Genomic DNA, 16,041 nt, shown 5'->3' with positions numbered 1-16,041 from the left:
TAGTTGAATAGAAGTAGGTATTATAGAAGTATAGAAGTTTAGAAGCATAGAACTATGATAGAAGTCTGTGAATATAATATGATATTATTATATTGGATGCGGACGTAAAAAGACGTTAATATCCCCCGCCGCGGTTTTTGCGCAGTTGCCGTGTCGTCGTCGGAGTGCCGCACCAGCATCAGATGGTCTCTCCGGTCCGGTCTGGCGTGGTCGACGCGACTATACGACGATGACGCCCGCGGTTACCACGGTCCGAGATCGACGAAAAAAAAAATGGTATACCAAAAACACACGATGGACGAAACGGCTTACTGTTACCACCACAACAACTACTACCACCATCACCACCACCACCACCACCACCTACCAACTATAATAATAATATAATAATATAATATATAATGCCATATAATGTAGGTACGACCGTCGCGTCGTCGTAGTCTCCTCCACATTTGTTGTTTGTCGGGTGTGAGCGTGTGCATGTGCGTGCGGCGGTAGGGCGCCTGTGCGTGCGGGCGACCCACCGACTACGTACGCGCCGCAGTGGTTGCACCGTCGCGTTCGCAATCAGTTTTACGCCGACCGCACAACAGCGAACACGCAGTCTGCCGCTGGCAGTTCTCTCACCGTCCGTCAGTCCGTCAGTCCGTCAGACCGCCTGTCATTCTCCCCCACTTGCTCCCCCCCACCCCCTTCGCAACCCACCAACACTAGTCGACCGACCGTCACCCCCGTCGCTCGGGACGCGCTCTGTCACTCGCTATCCGTCGTCCGTGTCGTCGTCTCCCTCTTCGGCACCACAGCCGTCACTCTTTTGTCTTTCGCCGTTGCGCGAACGCTAGAGAGAACATAACCGAAAACCGTGCCGAGTCTCTTTCCGCGCCGGTCGTACGCCGCAACACTCTGCTGTTGCAGTGTCGTAGTCCTTTTACCTCCCCCCAAAATAAATAAACACTTAACACGCCGAAATCTTTTTCGGTCCTTCCAGTAGAAGACCTCTGTTTGCTGCAACGGATCCAACGTCGCCAGACAAGAACACCGGCTACGCAGAGTGCCGACCGATCTTCGCTGAACCACGACTGCAACTGGTAAGTACGATTTACACATTGTAATATTAATTATTATACGTTACTTGTGTACGATGCACAGCCGCTGCCGGCGTGTTTATATTATAACGATATTTTGATAATACCTTGTTAGTTAGGTTAGGTTAGATTAACTAACCTAACCTAACTATGTAGTGTGTATACTTACCATTATATTATTATTGCGGTGTCATCGCCGTACCGACTCTACCGATTTTTCAGTCTTTTCTCGTACATAACCTACCTATAACGTATTTTTTTCGTCTTTTCGAAAGTCCCTCGTACTCGATCTCTCGGTCCGCGTCGCCTCGCTGCTCGCTCCCTCCCGGCAACAACGACGCCGCCGCCGCGTTATTCCGCCACGAGGAACGAGAGAAAGTATAATATAATAATAATAGCGTACCTACCTATTTAGGCACTTGTGGTAAAAAAAAAAAAAGAAAAAACTGTCAAATAATAGAGCTACAACAGACCTATTATTATTATTATTATTATTATTATTATTGTTTTGACGATGTTTTCTGTTATTTTATTATGCCGAGCGATTTTATTTCTGGGTTAAACATCAGTAACATACATTCGTCGACTATGACTTTTTTTTTAACATAAAGGTAGCTTACATGGGCATATTCTTGCGTATCTATTATAGTTATATGCAATCGCGTAACTGCAGTTTTGATTTCAAATAATAGTAAATAATCGTCGTTATATAGCCGTATAGGTAACCTGTAGAGCGATTTGATAAGTATAATATAGTAATATTATATTATATTTAGTTGGTATAGTTATACGTTATACCTTTAATATAATATGTTACGATACGCTACGGGTAACATGCTTATAATATTACTATACTGTATAATATTTACAATAAATACGATAGGTGTTTTTCTCGCATCACGTACGCCACTGCCGCCGACTGCGTCTATTGTCTAGTATTTGCCAGTAGAAGCAGTAGTCAGAGCCGGTTTCAAGGGTAAGTCGACCGCGCGTGTACTAATTTATTCTGATCGACCGAAAACAGGAAATCTCTCTTCAAAGTTTTTTTCCCATAGGTCGATCGGAAATCGCGTTCGCTTATTATTATATTTTATCAATTATTACTATCATCATAGTTGTTTTGGAGAAAAATCGTCATGTTTTCCTGTTATATTCCTGACTATTGCTATACCTGGTGTTACGCCAAACTGCGCGCAAGAAAAGACGGGAGGTTAGGTTAGACGGGAAGGATAGTCGAACTTTTCGGGAATTATAAAACGTTCTCTTAAACACTTGGAATACTATGTATGTTTCTTAAGCCCAAGTGATGGGGAATTTTTTTTAAATTTAATTTTTCGTTTTCTTGATATCGTTACCTACTATAATAGCTATTATTATTATTATTATTGCTTGAATATTATAAGATGCATGTTATATTACTATGTTTATCACATATAGATTATAAAATAATATTATCTATGAATTATCATTACCATTATTATTATTGTTAATAAACTTTCAGTTGAACGAGCTGATGTCTCGGGTGTGTGTCATTAGTGACATCAAACATTCAAACCAGTTCAAATAATTGGAACAATGCTGTCATTGTATTCTAAACTTTAACCCCTATAATATTAGTTATTAGTCTAAATGATAATTTACCATTCTATATAATATATAGGTATTTATAACAGAATCGGGTTTTCATTACGTATTATCATTTTGTTGAACAATTTAGATTAAAAAGAGTAACCAGTCTATTAACCGTTGTGGTGTTATCGTCTTACAAATAATACATTTTTTTTGTCATAATGATGCGTAGACGTGTGGTCCGTTGAATCTTAATAAATAACTGTAAACTCCAAAATAATCACAACATACTTTACTTTGATTGTTATAGAACTTTTAAAATTTAATTATTTAGTCAGTATTTTGGAATCGTATTGGTATCATGTAAATCAAGTACTAATTTTACCACAAGATCACATTGTTAATTTATAAAAACCTCTATGAAGACGATTCATCAGTATGTGTTATCTCCGTCTTACAAACGTATTACAGTAAAAATTGTTTCACGTGTGTAAGAACCACTAGGGGTGTAGTCCAATTTAATAACCTAATTTTCACACTATAAAAAGGAAAAAATCGGCTGTGATATCACTAATACGAAAAATATGCTTATCGTTTCAAAATCTATTATTCTATTATTTTTGTATTTTTCAAACTTGAATAATTTTTTTTAGTTATATTGAAAAAATAAAATCGATGTCGCCCAGTCCAAAATCTTCTCTTTCTAGTATGAAAATTTGGTTGCTCAACTCAGGATATAGCCTGAGTAGTCTTTGTTCGCGTGAAACTGTTTTATACGTTTGCAACCTAACCTAACGGTGACGACACATGTGGGTGAAGCGTCCTCTATTGTATTCAAGCGTCCCTTGAAACGTTTCACTTGAATGTTGTCTCCGTATAATCAACGTATAACATTGCCAATTTATGTTCAGCCGAATCCATTTTATGCTGTTAAATTTACTATTACTGTAAATTTACCTATTATAAAATTTAAAAGTAAAAATATTATAAAAAAAAATATTAATATTATTTATATATTATTTATTTATTTATTTTATTTAATATTATCTAGGATATCTCATATGATTTTATTAATATTATAATTTTAAAACAAATTATGAGCATTTTGAAGTTGTATATAAGGCTTAAATAATACCTTGGATAAATACTCTTACCTTTAAGTTTGGTAATAGATAAATTAACCTTAGTATTTAAGATTTAGCTGAACGCTAATACATTATGCTGTACGTCAGTGAGACGGAAACAATACATGTGAGTAAGGCGTCCTTAAAATCTATATATGAACCTAGCGTTTGCGTCTACAGCTCTGAGGAAATGCTTAACATTTTAATGTAAATAAAATTCAAATCTTTTAAAATAATATAATTAGACAATGAATTGATGCAATGATTTATAATGTAATGCTATGACATAATGAATATAAGTTTTTCTATAAAATGTTTATGATAGGAAATAAACTACCTCACTTTTTCAACCATTTTATTAACAATTATCGTCCACTTCCATTCCGTGAATGTCTTCAAAATGCTTAAAGTGTAATTGGTGTTGCGATATTACAAATAACTAAAATAATATAACAAAAATATATAGATAATTTAAATTTTGAATTTTCTCAGTAATTTGACGGACCATTTATTCAGGTCTGATTAAAACCAATATTTGAAAGTATTATATCGGCATCTAATTATGGCCGTTAAATATAAGTTTATGCTATTGTTTTAAACATTATAATATTATAATATGAGTCTCTTATTTTTATTTTTGCTACTTATTGATTTATAATTAATATTTTAAGAATTCAAATGCAAGTACAATGTTTATTTAGTATAATGATTAATATGTTAAAAATATATGCATTTTTAAACATAGATTACATGCAAATTTTAAATTCTTTTAGCTAATTTTTTTTAGAGAAGTCATTAAAAATTATTGTAGCTGTTTATTTATAAATTGTATTAATGAATCAAATTTTAAAATGTACAAGTGTTGGGTAAGTTACTTAAAAAAGGTTTGTATGTTACTTCAATTGTTCCTTAGAATATAATTAATCATGTTAAACTTTAAATAAAATTAGGTAGGTACTTAACTTTAAAAAAAAGGTACTTGGGTATTTTTAAAATTTTTAATATATCTTCTTACTAACTTAAAAACATAATAAAAGTATATTTATAAAAAATCTCATCTTTAACCTAAATAAAGATGTAATGTAATTTCAACAAACAAATATAAAATATATGCTATTATTTCTACTATATTATTTATAGATATCTATGCTATATAGAAAATTCAATAGTTCACATAAATGTATCGTATTTTTATTAGTAATCTCGAAAATAACTAAGTAAGCAATCTAAGTAGATTATCATTAATCATTATTGCAGGTTGTAGGTACACATGTTATTTTTCAAACTATAAATTGATTTCATAACCTTTCTTTTATAGTAGACCATGTTTTGTTTAATATATTCTAAAATGATGACATTAGTATCAACTATTAAACTATAATAATTTATTTATTATTAACATTTATGTTATGTCATTCTAATACATAGGTACATAACATGCATATTTATACAGATAATCAATAGATAAGAGTTAGGATTTATTAAATATTGTTCAGTATTGATGTATTTTGTGCCATCTAGGTTATCTAAAAACATTCATTAATTTATTTAATTTATTAAAATTTTACATTTACATTGTTAGTATACATAGATTATCCGCCTGAATTAAATAAATGATAAAATAAAAATATTCTGTATACCTAATAACTTAAAAAATAAAATAAAATAACTGGTACCTAAAGACTACTGTAGAATTTTATAAATAGTTAGCTTAGGTTAGGTTACATAACATTGATTAACTTTAAATGCTTATGAATTTATGATAAAGATAATAGTATAAGTCAATAAGTGACTATTTAAACTAGAGTAACTAAATCAACCTATAATCTTTTTTAAAACATTATCATTTATCTTTATTAAGTTAAAATTTATATATAACTAGGTACCTATAAGGATATTATAGATTAAAATTTAAAAAAGTTTCATTTAGGTAATTGAAAAAAAGCAATTGTAAAATAAATTTTACTAAAGAATATTTAAACCATTTTCATAAAATAATAACTATTGAATATAATATGATCAACATTTTATATAATATATTTAACAAGTATAAAATATGTACTTATATTGTTTATAACAATGATGTCAATGAAAAAGTTATACAAGATAATCAATAAATCAGTTGAGTTAATTTAATTTTAGATTATAACTATTTTATTTTATTAAAAACAATGTGCAATGAATAAAATAAAGCATATTTTTTAATTCTTGTTGCTAATATTAAGATTTACCTATTAACTAATTAATTTCTAAATGTTGGCATAAGCTTCTAAAATAAATAATGTTTTTATATCTACAAATGCTAATTTAAATCATAAAACTTTAATAAATAGGTATTTAACTTTTTTTTTATTTATTATATAGTTTTCCTAACAAAGTCATCTAACTAATTGAATACATTTTTTTTTTTATTAGCAATTTTCGAATTAATAATGTTAAATTATTTAAGAATATTAAAAAATTTACATTTTAACTTTAAGCAATGTACCAATAATTATTTTTGTTTTACTTAATACAGGTTTGAGATTCATAAATTTAATAAATTAATGTAATGAACAACAAAAACTATTTTTTGTGCTATTCAATATCTAAATTATTTATTAGATCAATTTTATATTATATCCTGTAAGTCATAATTTATATTTACTGTAAAATATTATACTTGTTAAATAAATTCATTATTGTATATAGATATGGTGTGTTTTAATATAATGTTTAACAATAATGGAATATTATGTCTATTCTGTGTCATAAGTTAGTGACATAATTTTGACTAAAAATTATTAGTATTATTAGTATTTAATCATTATTAGTACTGACTTTGAATTATAACTAAAATCAAATAAAACAAAATACAATTAAATGCTTTAAAGGAATATTGTAGGCGACTCGTTGCTTAAATAGACTTAGATCTGATATAAATGTTAGGTACTCTATTTTTATAAATATAGAATTATCTATTGACCATTATATATCATATTTTAGAAAATCTAAAGGCTAGGTTTTATACATTTAATTTTTTTTAATTTTGTTACTTATTTAGTAATTTAAAATAATATATTATTTTAGTCCTAAAAAGATATAAAAAAGGTTAACAACCTATATTTTAGTATTTTGTTTATTTATTTTAGGTCTTAAATATATTTTGTTAAGTCATATTTAAAGCTAATTAAAATTTTAAAACTTATATATTACTTCAAATAAAATGCTTAGGTTATAATCATATGCTTAATAGATGCCATTATAATATATCTCTGTTATTTATTTTTGATGACTATCAGTTATAGTTTATACTCAGGTTTATTTTTACCTACCATATATTGCAATTTCTAACTTTTCATATAGTTTTGAATATGTATTCTTTATTCTCACATTATATCAACCATTTCAAATCTATAAATCAAATACAATATACATTTTTTCATTGAACCAATTTTAGGTTTGAAGGGATGTCAATTTCTTATAATAGTTATATTTTATTTTGTTATAATTTAATGTTAAGTTCAATAAATAAATTAAACGATCTCCTAATCTTGATTAGGTACACAGTTATAAAGTAGTAAATGTAAAAATATAGAATTATTATCCAATTTTAAAATCAAAGATTAAGTAAATAATTAAACATATACATTTTTTTTATTTAAACATATATTTATTTTATTTTTTTATTCTAATTTTATAAAAGTGAAGTTTTATAATTGTCAACTTTTATATTATAAAGCTTTTAGCTTATTGATATTAATATAATTAGTATACAATTTTCATTTTTTTATCTTATATATAAATCATGTTTTTTTTTTTAAATATTTTAATGTATGTGTCAGTTTTATAGTGGTCCTAATGCAAATAATTGTATGTGTAGATTATATATATTTTTAAAATATTTAATTACTTTAGGATAGTGTAAATGCTAACAATTAGAATTATACAGTCTAGTTTGTCATTTAGTATAAATATATTGGAAGAATATAAGTTATTTTTGATTTAGAAAAGAAAAAAGTAATTAGAAATGTATGTAAATATTAATTAGGTATCTGTCTATTTCCTATTTTATCTTTTAAGTTTTATTCTTTACAACACTGTAGATATTTTGTTACTGATTACTATCATCTTATACTGCATTACTTACATAAGGAATAAATTGCATATACTTGTCACAACAAAATATAATCTTAAAAAGTTGATACTTCCCTAAATATACAATATTTAAAAAATAAATGATGTTTTAATACTAAAAAAATAGTTAAATTAAACTTATTTTCATAGATGTATAGGTGCCTAAGTTGCATAGGCGCAATATGAGTTTTAAATTTTGGAGAGGGGCTATTATAATTTGCATGTGTGTACTGTGTGTGTGATCTCTGAGATATATAAAGGTGGAAGGGAATATATATACTAACCATTTGAGGGGGGCTTATTCTACCAAGCCCGTTGAATTATAAAATTATGCTTATGCTTAGTTGATACCTACTTATCAGAATTTATCAAGGTTTTTAATTTTATAATTAGCTAAAGAAGACTTATATTATTATTAGGTTAATAATGTAATAATAAGATAGAATGTGTTAAATATGTTATAGAATTATATAAATATAATATTATAATTTAAATTCTAAATAATCAAAAAGTAAATTTAAAACGAATAATTAGCTTAATACTTATTTGGTGGCCATATTGATTGATATCAGATTAAAATAGTATGTTCATGGTCTACTATTTTATTTTTATAAACTTAATTTATAGTATTTTGATGTCATTGCACTTAACACTAATAAATCATTTAAATAGATATATTGTGTATTAAACAGTTACAAAAATTGTACTATAATTGTATTTAAGTTGTGTATATGCTGTAATAAAACCATGTACCATGTATGATGTATTATTTACCTAATGATTAATAGTGTAAAATTACATTGAAAATAACACAAGAGAAAAAATTGTAAGTTTGAAAAAAATACTTAATATTTCATAGATACTATTGCTGAAAAAACTAGTCATTGTTTCTAACAACCTTATAGATCTGCATAGGAATAAGTTAGGAAATATTCTAAATAATTATTAATATGATTTCTTAGATATTTTAACTATTAGCTATCATGCATAATTATAATTGTTTTTTTTATTAATGAAATTTATCATTATGTAAGTAACAGCTTTTTAACCATAATATTAATAATTGTTAAGTATTGTTTATTACCACCTATTTTTTTTTTTACATTCAAAAATGTAATCTCAGTATATTCAAATACTATTTTAAGTGCGACTTCCAAATTTTGATTTAACCAACATTTGGTTGATTCATTGATGAATTCTCCCAAAAAAGGTGTCCAATTTGAAATATTTTATTCACAACAATGCTCTATGAAAATTTGAAGTTCAAATTTGGGACGAAATTAGATATTTAAACATAAATAATAACATTTAATATATTGTTCATAAATTTAAAATTATTGAAATTACACAAGTGCTAATTATCATTGCCCTTCGCTTAAAATAGTTTTTCGTATACAATGATTTATAACTGAATTTTAATTTAATTCATCCATTAAAGTGACCTATTCATTAACGAAATACACTTAAAATCACTGTACTGCAGAAGCTAATTTCTTAGTTTATTAATTTTATAATTATTTCGGTGAAACATTAAAATCTTTTTGTATATAAACTTCATAGTTTTTAAGTTAATTGGCTTTTGACATTTAAATGTATTAAATTATAATAATTAATAAAATTACCTACATCAACTTAAATTTTAGTTTTGATTAGAGTCCAAATTGTTTATTTGTATTTTTTTTTATACGTTATTTGGTGTCGAAAAATACTAGTCTACTTATTATTGTTGTTGTGATAATAAAAAATAATTTGATATAAATACATGTAAGCATTTAAATGGTTAAAAAAGTCTATTCATTTTATAGAACGGTTTCAAACTTTCAAGTATTGCTAACTATTTTTTATAATATATTTCATAAATTCTTAAAAATGTACCTGTCATACAGTATTCTTTTTCTTACATTTATTATACATAGTATTAGTTATAAATTTTATTAATAATTTAGTATTTCAATGATTTTTTTAATTTAAATTCATCAAAAGCATATGTGGTAATATGTGTATTATTTTTTCCGTATAAAAATGATTATCTTATTTTTTTCTAATTATCTTATGAATACTTAAAACCTATTTAGTGGTATAAATGGTATATCTTGTATTATATTATACTATCGCATATTTGTGAATACTTATGATTTTTTTCTTTGAAATAAAAATGTGTAGAAATAGAAATAAAATAAGACGCATTTGTGCATTTTTTATTATCCCTTTGATTTTTTCAACAATTCGTTGTTATTCAATATTTACAAAAATAAAAAATAATATTTTTTTTTATTTTTAAATTTGTTAATTACTATAACACATTTCTTGATAAATAACAAAATTATTTTTTGTTGTATGCTTGTTCACAATAATTACAGTAATTTGGTTTACTATATTAAATAAAATTAGGTAATCACTCATCAATTTAGTCATAAATATAAAATATATCATATTATTTTTTGTTATAGAGTATTTTAAGAGAATACAAAGCCAATTTGTAAAGTCAAAAAATTAATAATTATTAATATTAATAATTTGAATTTGTAGATAATGTAATTATCCCGGCCTTTACTTAATACGTATACTGAAAAATTATTTTGTATAAAGTCTCGTATTCACGTTCCCAATTGTATACCTATTGGCTGTTTTAAATTATAGTACAAGATATTGCAATTTTTCTAGACTAAATAGAAAATAGAATCCCATCACATAGTAATCTTTGATATTACAAATTTATATGTGTTGTGTTTTGATGGTTAATTAATCTTAAGTATAATTAAATTCTCAATTTTATGTTTAAATTATAATTACAAAATTACAAAAGTTACAAGTTTTTATCAACTGTGTAACCATTTATTGAATATTATATTAGGTACCTATGTCATATTTAATTTGTTTAATTGTATTAATTCTATCAGTTTAATAAATGAATGAAATCTTTTATTTCAATAATATTATTATACAACAGTCACACTTGCGTAAAAGTAATACACATTTGTAAGTGTTGTAGATACATTTCTTTCGCCTTTTACCAATCTCTGACAACATGTCTACATAATTTGTTTTTATTATATAGTAGTGCAGTAACTATACATTTTAATTTACCATAAGCAATTGAACGTCTTTGCATGTTGTAAAAAATTTAGCTATACACGATAAAACATAAAATATGTTTACTATAATTACAATTAATTCTTAATTTTGAGTAGATGATTGTTTATTATTGGCGTTTAATTCATAGAATAATTATAACTTTTATTATTCCAAAAAATAATAGTTATAATTTCAATTGGAGATTAAAAAAACACCAAGTATGGATCAATGTGGATGATACGTATTATAGTTTGATTGTATATTTATATCGAATCACGAGATTAATAATATATGTCGTTTTTAAAGTGGTATGTAATCAAGACTGTTCGAAGTGAGGTAGAAGCGTAGGGCTATTGTGTTGCATACATTTTCTAAATTTTAATAATTTTTTACTGGTCGTTTAGTTATTTATATAATTCATAAATCTATGAAGATTTTAATATTTGTACCTAGTAATTAATGCGACAACAAATATAAATAACATAATGAATATTATATTATTCCTATTATAAAATACTAATTAGTAAACTACCTTTGGTCAATTATTATTGGTTGAATAATTATCTGTACAAGTATAAATAAAGCTATTTTTTTTTTTTGTATGTTATTTGTACAACTAAACTGTATATATGGGTGCTTATATGAGTATATTATATTTAATTATTTATTTGAGGATGATTGTAGATAAAGGGTAGTAATCTGTATGTATGTATTTATATTATAGGTACACAATGAATCACCACGTTTATTATGTCACTTAACTACCGAGTTTTATTAATTATTGAAGTTGGAGACATTTCGGTGTCAGACTACAGCGTATGCGTGTGGTTTTGTCATTCTTATAATTGCGTCTTATGCCCATAACATAATAAAGTTTGAATTTTAATTATTTAATATTATTTAATATTATTTGTAGTGGCGTTACAGTGAATCGCAAAAATGTATATTTATGTGTTAGGTATCATGATATCAAGCATGCTTAATCCTTTTCATCTTTTAATAATGTATTTATAAAAATATCGATTTTTTAAGTAGGTACTATTTAAAGCGTGTTTTGTGTTAATACAAACTAATTTGAAAAAAAAATAATTATGATTATAAGTACCTTTTTTACTGTAATTTTCAAGCTGATGATTTTATTGATACGTCAATGTATATTAATGCTTAAATTAGCAACCGATAAAATACATATAGTGTGATCATAGTCTTACTGACCCTTTATAATTCGGTAGGCATACAACTACAACACTGGTGTTGGATAAATATTTTAATATTTAGAGGAAAATAGACATAATTTGAGTAAATAACTTTTGAAAAAAATTAAAACTAACCTTTTTTTATGGAGGTAAACAGTAACTTATTCTGGAGGAAAATGGACTTCGTCAACATTTTAATATATATTTGATATTAATTATTATATTTTTCAAATTATTATAGCTCCTAAACCTCATATAGTCATATTATCTTCTAAACCTATTATCGTGGACTATTATCCTTTGTAAATAAGGTTTATGTACATAATATAGTTTAAGAGGACGCTACACCCGCATTTGTTGTCTGTCTTAAAGTATACAACGGCAGTGTATTTAGTTTCGTTAATACCTACTTAGTTTTAATATTAAAGTGAATTAACCTATATTATCAAACTTAAAGGAATCTAATATCTAATAATGTCTAAGTTCTATTAAAGGTATTTTTTTATATTTTAATTTTGAAAGAGTATAGCAAACGCAGTAATCTCTCTTTATGCGTCATGATTATTTTACGATGTACCATGTCTCGTCACGTTCAGAAGACGGATGTATTATAAAAGTTAATGAAATGAGGTTAGACATAAAAATAATGATTTTTAATGAGAAATATATAGGTTAGATTATACGAAATTCAAATTATAACATAATTTTAAAATAGAGAAGCTGTTAAAAAAAAGCACTTTGCTTAAAAATCAAATTACTAACTGAAGGGAAAATATTATATTTAGAGGTAAATGGTAATGTTACGATTAGGCAATCGATTCACAAAAATCTTACCAGTTTGTATGATTGATTGACACACTAGCTGTATTTTTATGTACCCAGCTAATACGGTTATCAGTTTTTTAAACTTTCCGTGGTGAATATATTGGAGGTGAATTGTCCCTGATTGTCGCATTATAGGTATATTTTATGAATATTATTATTATTATTATTATTATTATTTATTATTATCATATTATATTATTAGGTATCTATTATAAATATAATAAATTGACTAATCTTAAACACGTATGCTATACAGGTCATCAGTATTTTTAAATTCTAACGAAATTTCGTTGTTACGTGCTTGTTAAATAGAAACGTCGAAGGAGGGTTTGACTTAAATTGAAATATTTAGATATGTATTTGTATGAAAAAAAAATTATCTGCTTAAAAATTTAAAATAAAAAAAGTTTGAAGAAGTTTATATCTCCATTGTGTAAATATTACAAAGAATAATTAATTTTTAATATCGTTTAAATATACCTAAATTTGAAAATTTAAAAAATCAGAATTCAAATAAATACAAAATTAATTCAAACATTTAGTTGAAGATTCTTAGGAAATTACTTTGTATTTATTTATAAATTATAGTTTTATGTCAAACGTATCACTTGTTAAATAATCAGTAGGAAGTGTATATGTATATATTTTCTTATTTTCTTATTTCCTATTTTATATTATGATATTCAATTTTTGAATTTTTATAAAATAAATAAAAACTATAATACGTATGGATTTAATGTATATGTTTTCTTAAGATGATAGGACTGATTTTTATATACCTAATTACATTTTTGTATATGAAATGATAAATCATTGTACTTCAAAAATATCATTCTGAGTGCTTGGAGCAAAATTCAGTTAACCATTCTTAAGTGTTTGATTTCCTGTTTGGATAGGTTAAACGCATAATCAAACTTAAATTGTAGATTTACTGTACAATCTTTTGTCTTCCGTCATAATTTTTTGAACATTTTTGGATTGTTTGATATGTTTGAAGCCAAATAAAAAAAGAGTTAATCTAATTTCTTGATAATTTATCGAAGCGTATCGCCCCGTAAAGTTAATAATATTATGGTTTTTGTGTGTTGCAGGTTGTGCGATCGCGTTTTATATAAATCACTTACATTGTCGTATATATAGCAATAGAATTGGCAGTATCATCGCAGCCGCACGATGAGGGTGGAACTGGAATCTGCCGTCAAGTTTATCATATCAATGCTGCGCGCAGGACACCGATCGAAGTTGGTACGCAGTAAGGGTGACAAGTTCTTTCTGGAACCCGAAATTGAGATGCTGCAGCTTTCGCTGTTGACCGTCATGAACCGCCAGTACAAAGATTTCTGGTTTCCGGAGTCTCCGAACCGTGGATCCGCATACCGGTGCATCAGAATCAACAAGGATAAGATGGACCCGATCATCGCCCGCGCAGCTGATGCGTGTGGCCTGTCGTGCCACCTGATCCGCGCATACTTGCCCGACGAACTTACGTTGTGGGTTGACCCATCTGAAGTATCCTACCGCATTGGTGAGGAGGACGGAAGCATTTGCGTACTGTATGAGGGCCCGGTACAACAACCGCACGAAATGGCCGCCACACAGCCGGGCCGACCTTCATCGTCATCGTCGTCTTCGTCTTCGGTGTCTACGTCCCCAGGATCGTTGTCCTCATCTTCGCCGCCGTTCAATAACAGCCACAACCGCAACAGCCATCTCCATCTCCAGCACCAACAGCAACAGCAGCATCTCCAGCAACAACAGCAACAACATCAGCAACAACAGCAACAGCAACAACAGCAACAACAGCAGCAACAGCAACAACAGCAGCAACAGCAACAACAGCAACAGCAACAGCAGCAGCAAATACATCAGGCCGACGGCATGTATTCCAACTACACGTCCCCGGTTAAACCGTCGAACGTGATCACGTTCGTGCCGCCCACATACGGATCTCCAGTACAATTCGTACATTCACCTTACCAGTCGTATCCCGCTTTTATTTCCAGTTAATTTTAGAGAAAACGTATTCACACCGATTCAAAAGGAAAAATGCTTATTTGATGTGTATTTTTAGTGATTAAGAATGAAACGAAAAAAATTATTAAAAAGCTTATACATCTAGATTTATATTATTTATTAGGTAAGTACCTATATATACATATTTATTTGATATAATAATATATATTATATTAACAATACATATATAAGTATGTGTGTTGGTAAGATTTTATTTGCAAACAAAAAAATAACATCGTAATTTAAACACGAAGCACTCAGTATATTGCATTTTATACGATACCCATCCCCCTCCCAAATAAATCCCACCCATGACCACCCATTGATTGCAGTGATCTCACAAATCCTTAAGAAGTATGCTTATAGGACGTTGAATTATTATTATCGGATTGTGTGTGATTCCTCTCCCTCTTGAGACACAGTTTGTGAGCATACGTTTCACTATAATAATAATACGTACGTGTAAAGCACAATATGATACTATCATTATTATGTTATACCTATCTATATGTCACCTATACTGCAAGGAAAAAAAAATATCGATAATGGAAACCGTTCTCAAACCCCACTCCTTCCCAATTAATTTTTGAAATTTGTACTGGGTGCTTACTTGAAAGCTGTCGAATATTATAAGGTCCTCAAAAAAAAAAAAAAGTGAAAACAAAACAAATATAAGTAATGAGAGCTACTGAGTAGACTGGGTTGTGTAATACGTTTTCGAAGAAAATCGTTTGTAACCATGTTTTGTTTTGTATAATAATAAAATCTATCTATTTTGTGTATATGTGAGTGTGTGTAGGATTTTTTTTATAGCTGTTTAAATAATATTACTATAATTATTATTACTGTTCCATAAACAATATAAAAAATATTACATAGCTGTACGATGTACCTCGTATATAAATGGCTTTTGAAAATACTGAATATAAAAAAATCAATCTTTTACATTTCATTTTATAGTTATTATCGGTGTGTTGATATTATATCCATGATTGTAATGCTGAAAAAAAAGAAATATTATCAAAACAAAAAATAACC

The 16,041-nt window shown here is 27.4% G+C and overlaps 1 protein-coding gene across 1 annotated transcript; it reads left to right on the top strand.

Moving 5' to 3' along the window:
* Nucleotides 1-567: 567 nt before the first annotated feature.
* Nucleotides 568-15,678, top strand: LOC113556165 (protein BTG2-like). The gene is made up of 2 exons (XM_026960954.1): nt 568-1,088; nt 14,082-15,678. The coding sequence occupies exon 2, from the start codon at nt 14,164-14,166 to the stop codon at nt 14,995-14,997; it is 834 nt and encodes a 277-aa protein (XP_026816755.1). The 5' UTR covers nt 568-1,088; nt 14,082-14,163; the 3' UTR covers nt 14,998-15,678.
* Nucleotides 15,679-16,041: the final 363 nt, after the last annotated feature.

The sequence above is a fragment of the Rhopalosiphum maidis genome, chromosome 3, assembly GCF_003676215.2.
Source record: "Rhopalosiphum maidis isolate BTI-1 chromosome 3, ASM367621v3, whole genome shotgun sequence".
Taxonomy (NCBI): domain Eukaryota; kingdom Metazoa; phylum Arthropoda; class Insecta; order Hemiptera; family Aphididae; genus Rhopalosiphum; species Rhopalosiphum maidis.
The sequence above is the reverse complement of the archived record's forward strand: the minus strand, read 5'-3'. Positions and strand labels throughout refer to the sequence as shown.

What these genes read in the sequence shown, in the direction of transcription:
- LOC113556165 (XM_026960954.1), top strand. Translation starts at nt 14,164, where the DNA reads ATGAGGGTGGAACTGGAATCTGCCGTCAAGTTTATCATATCAATGCTG.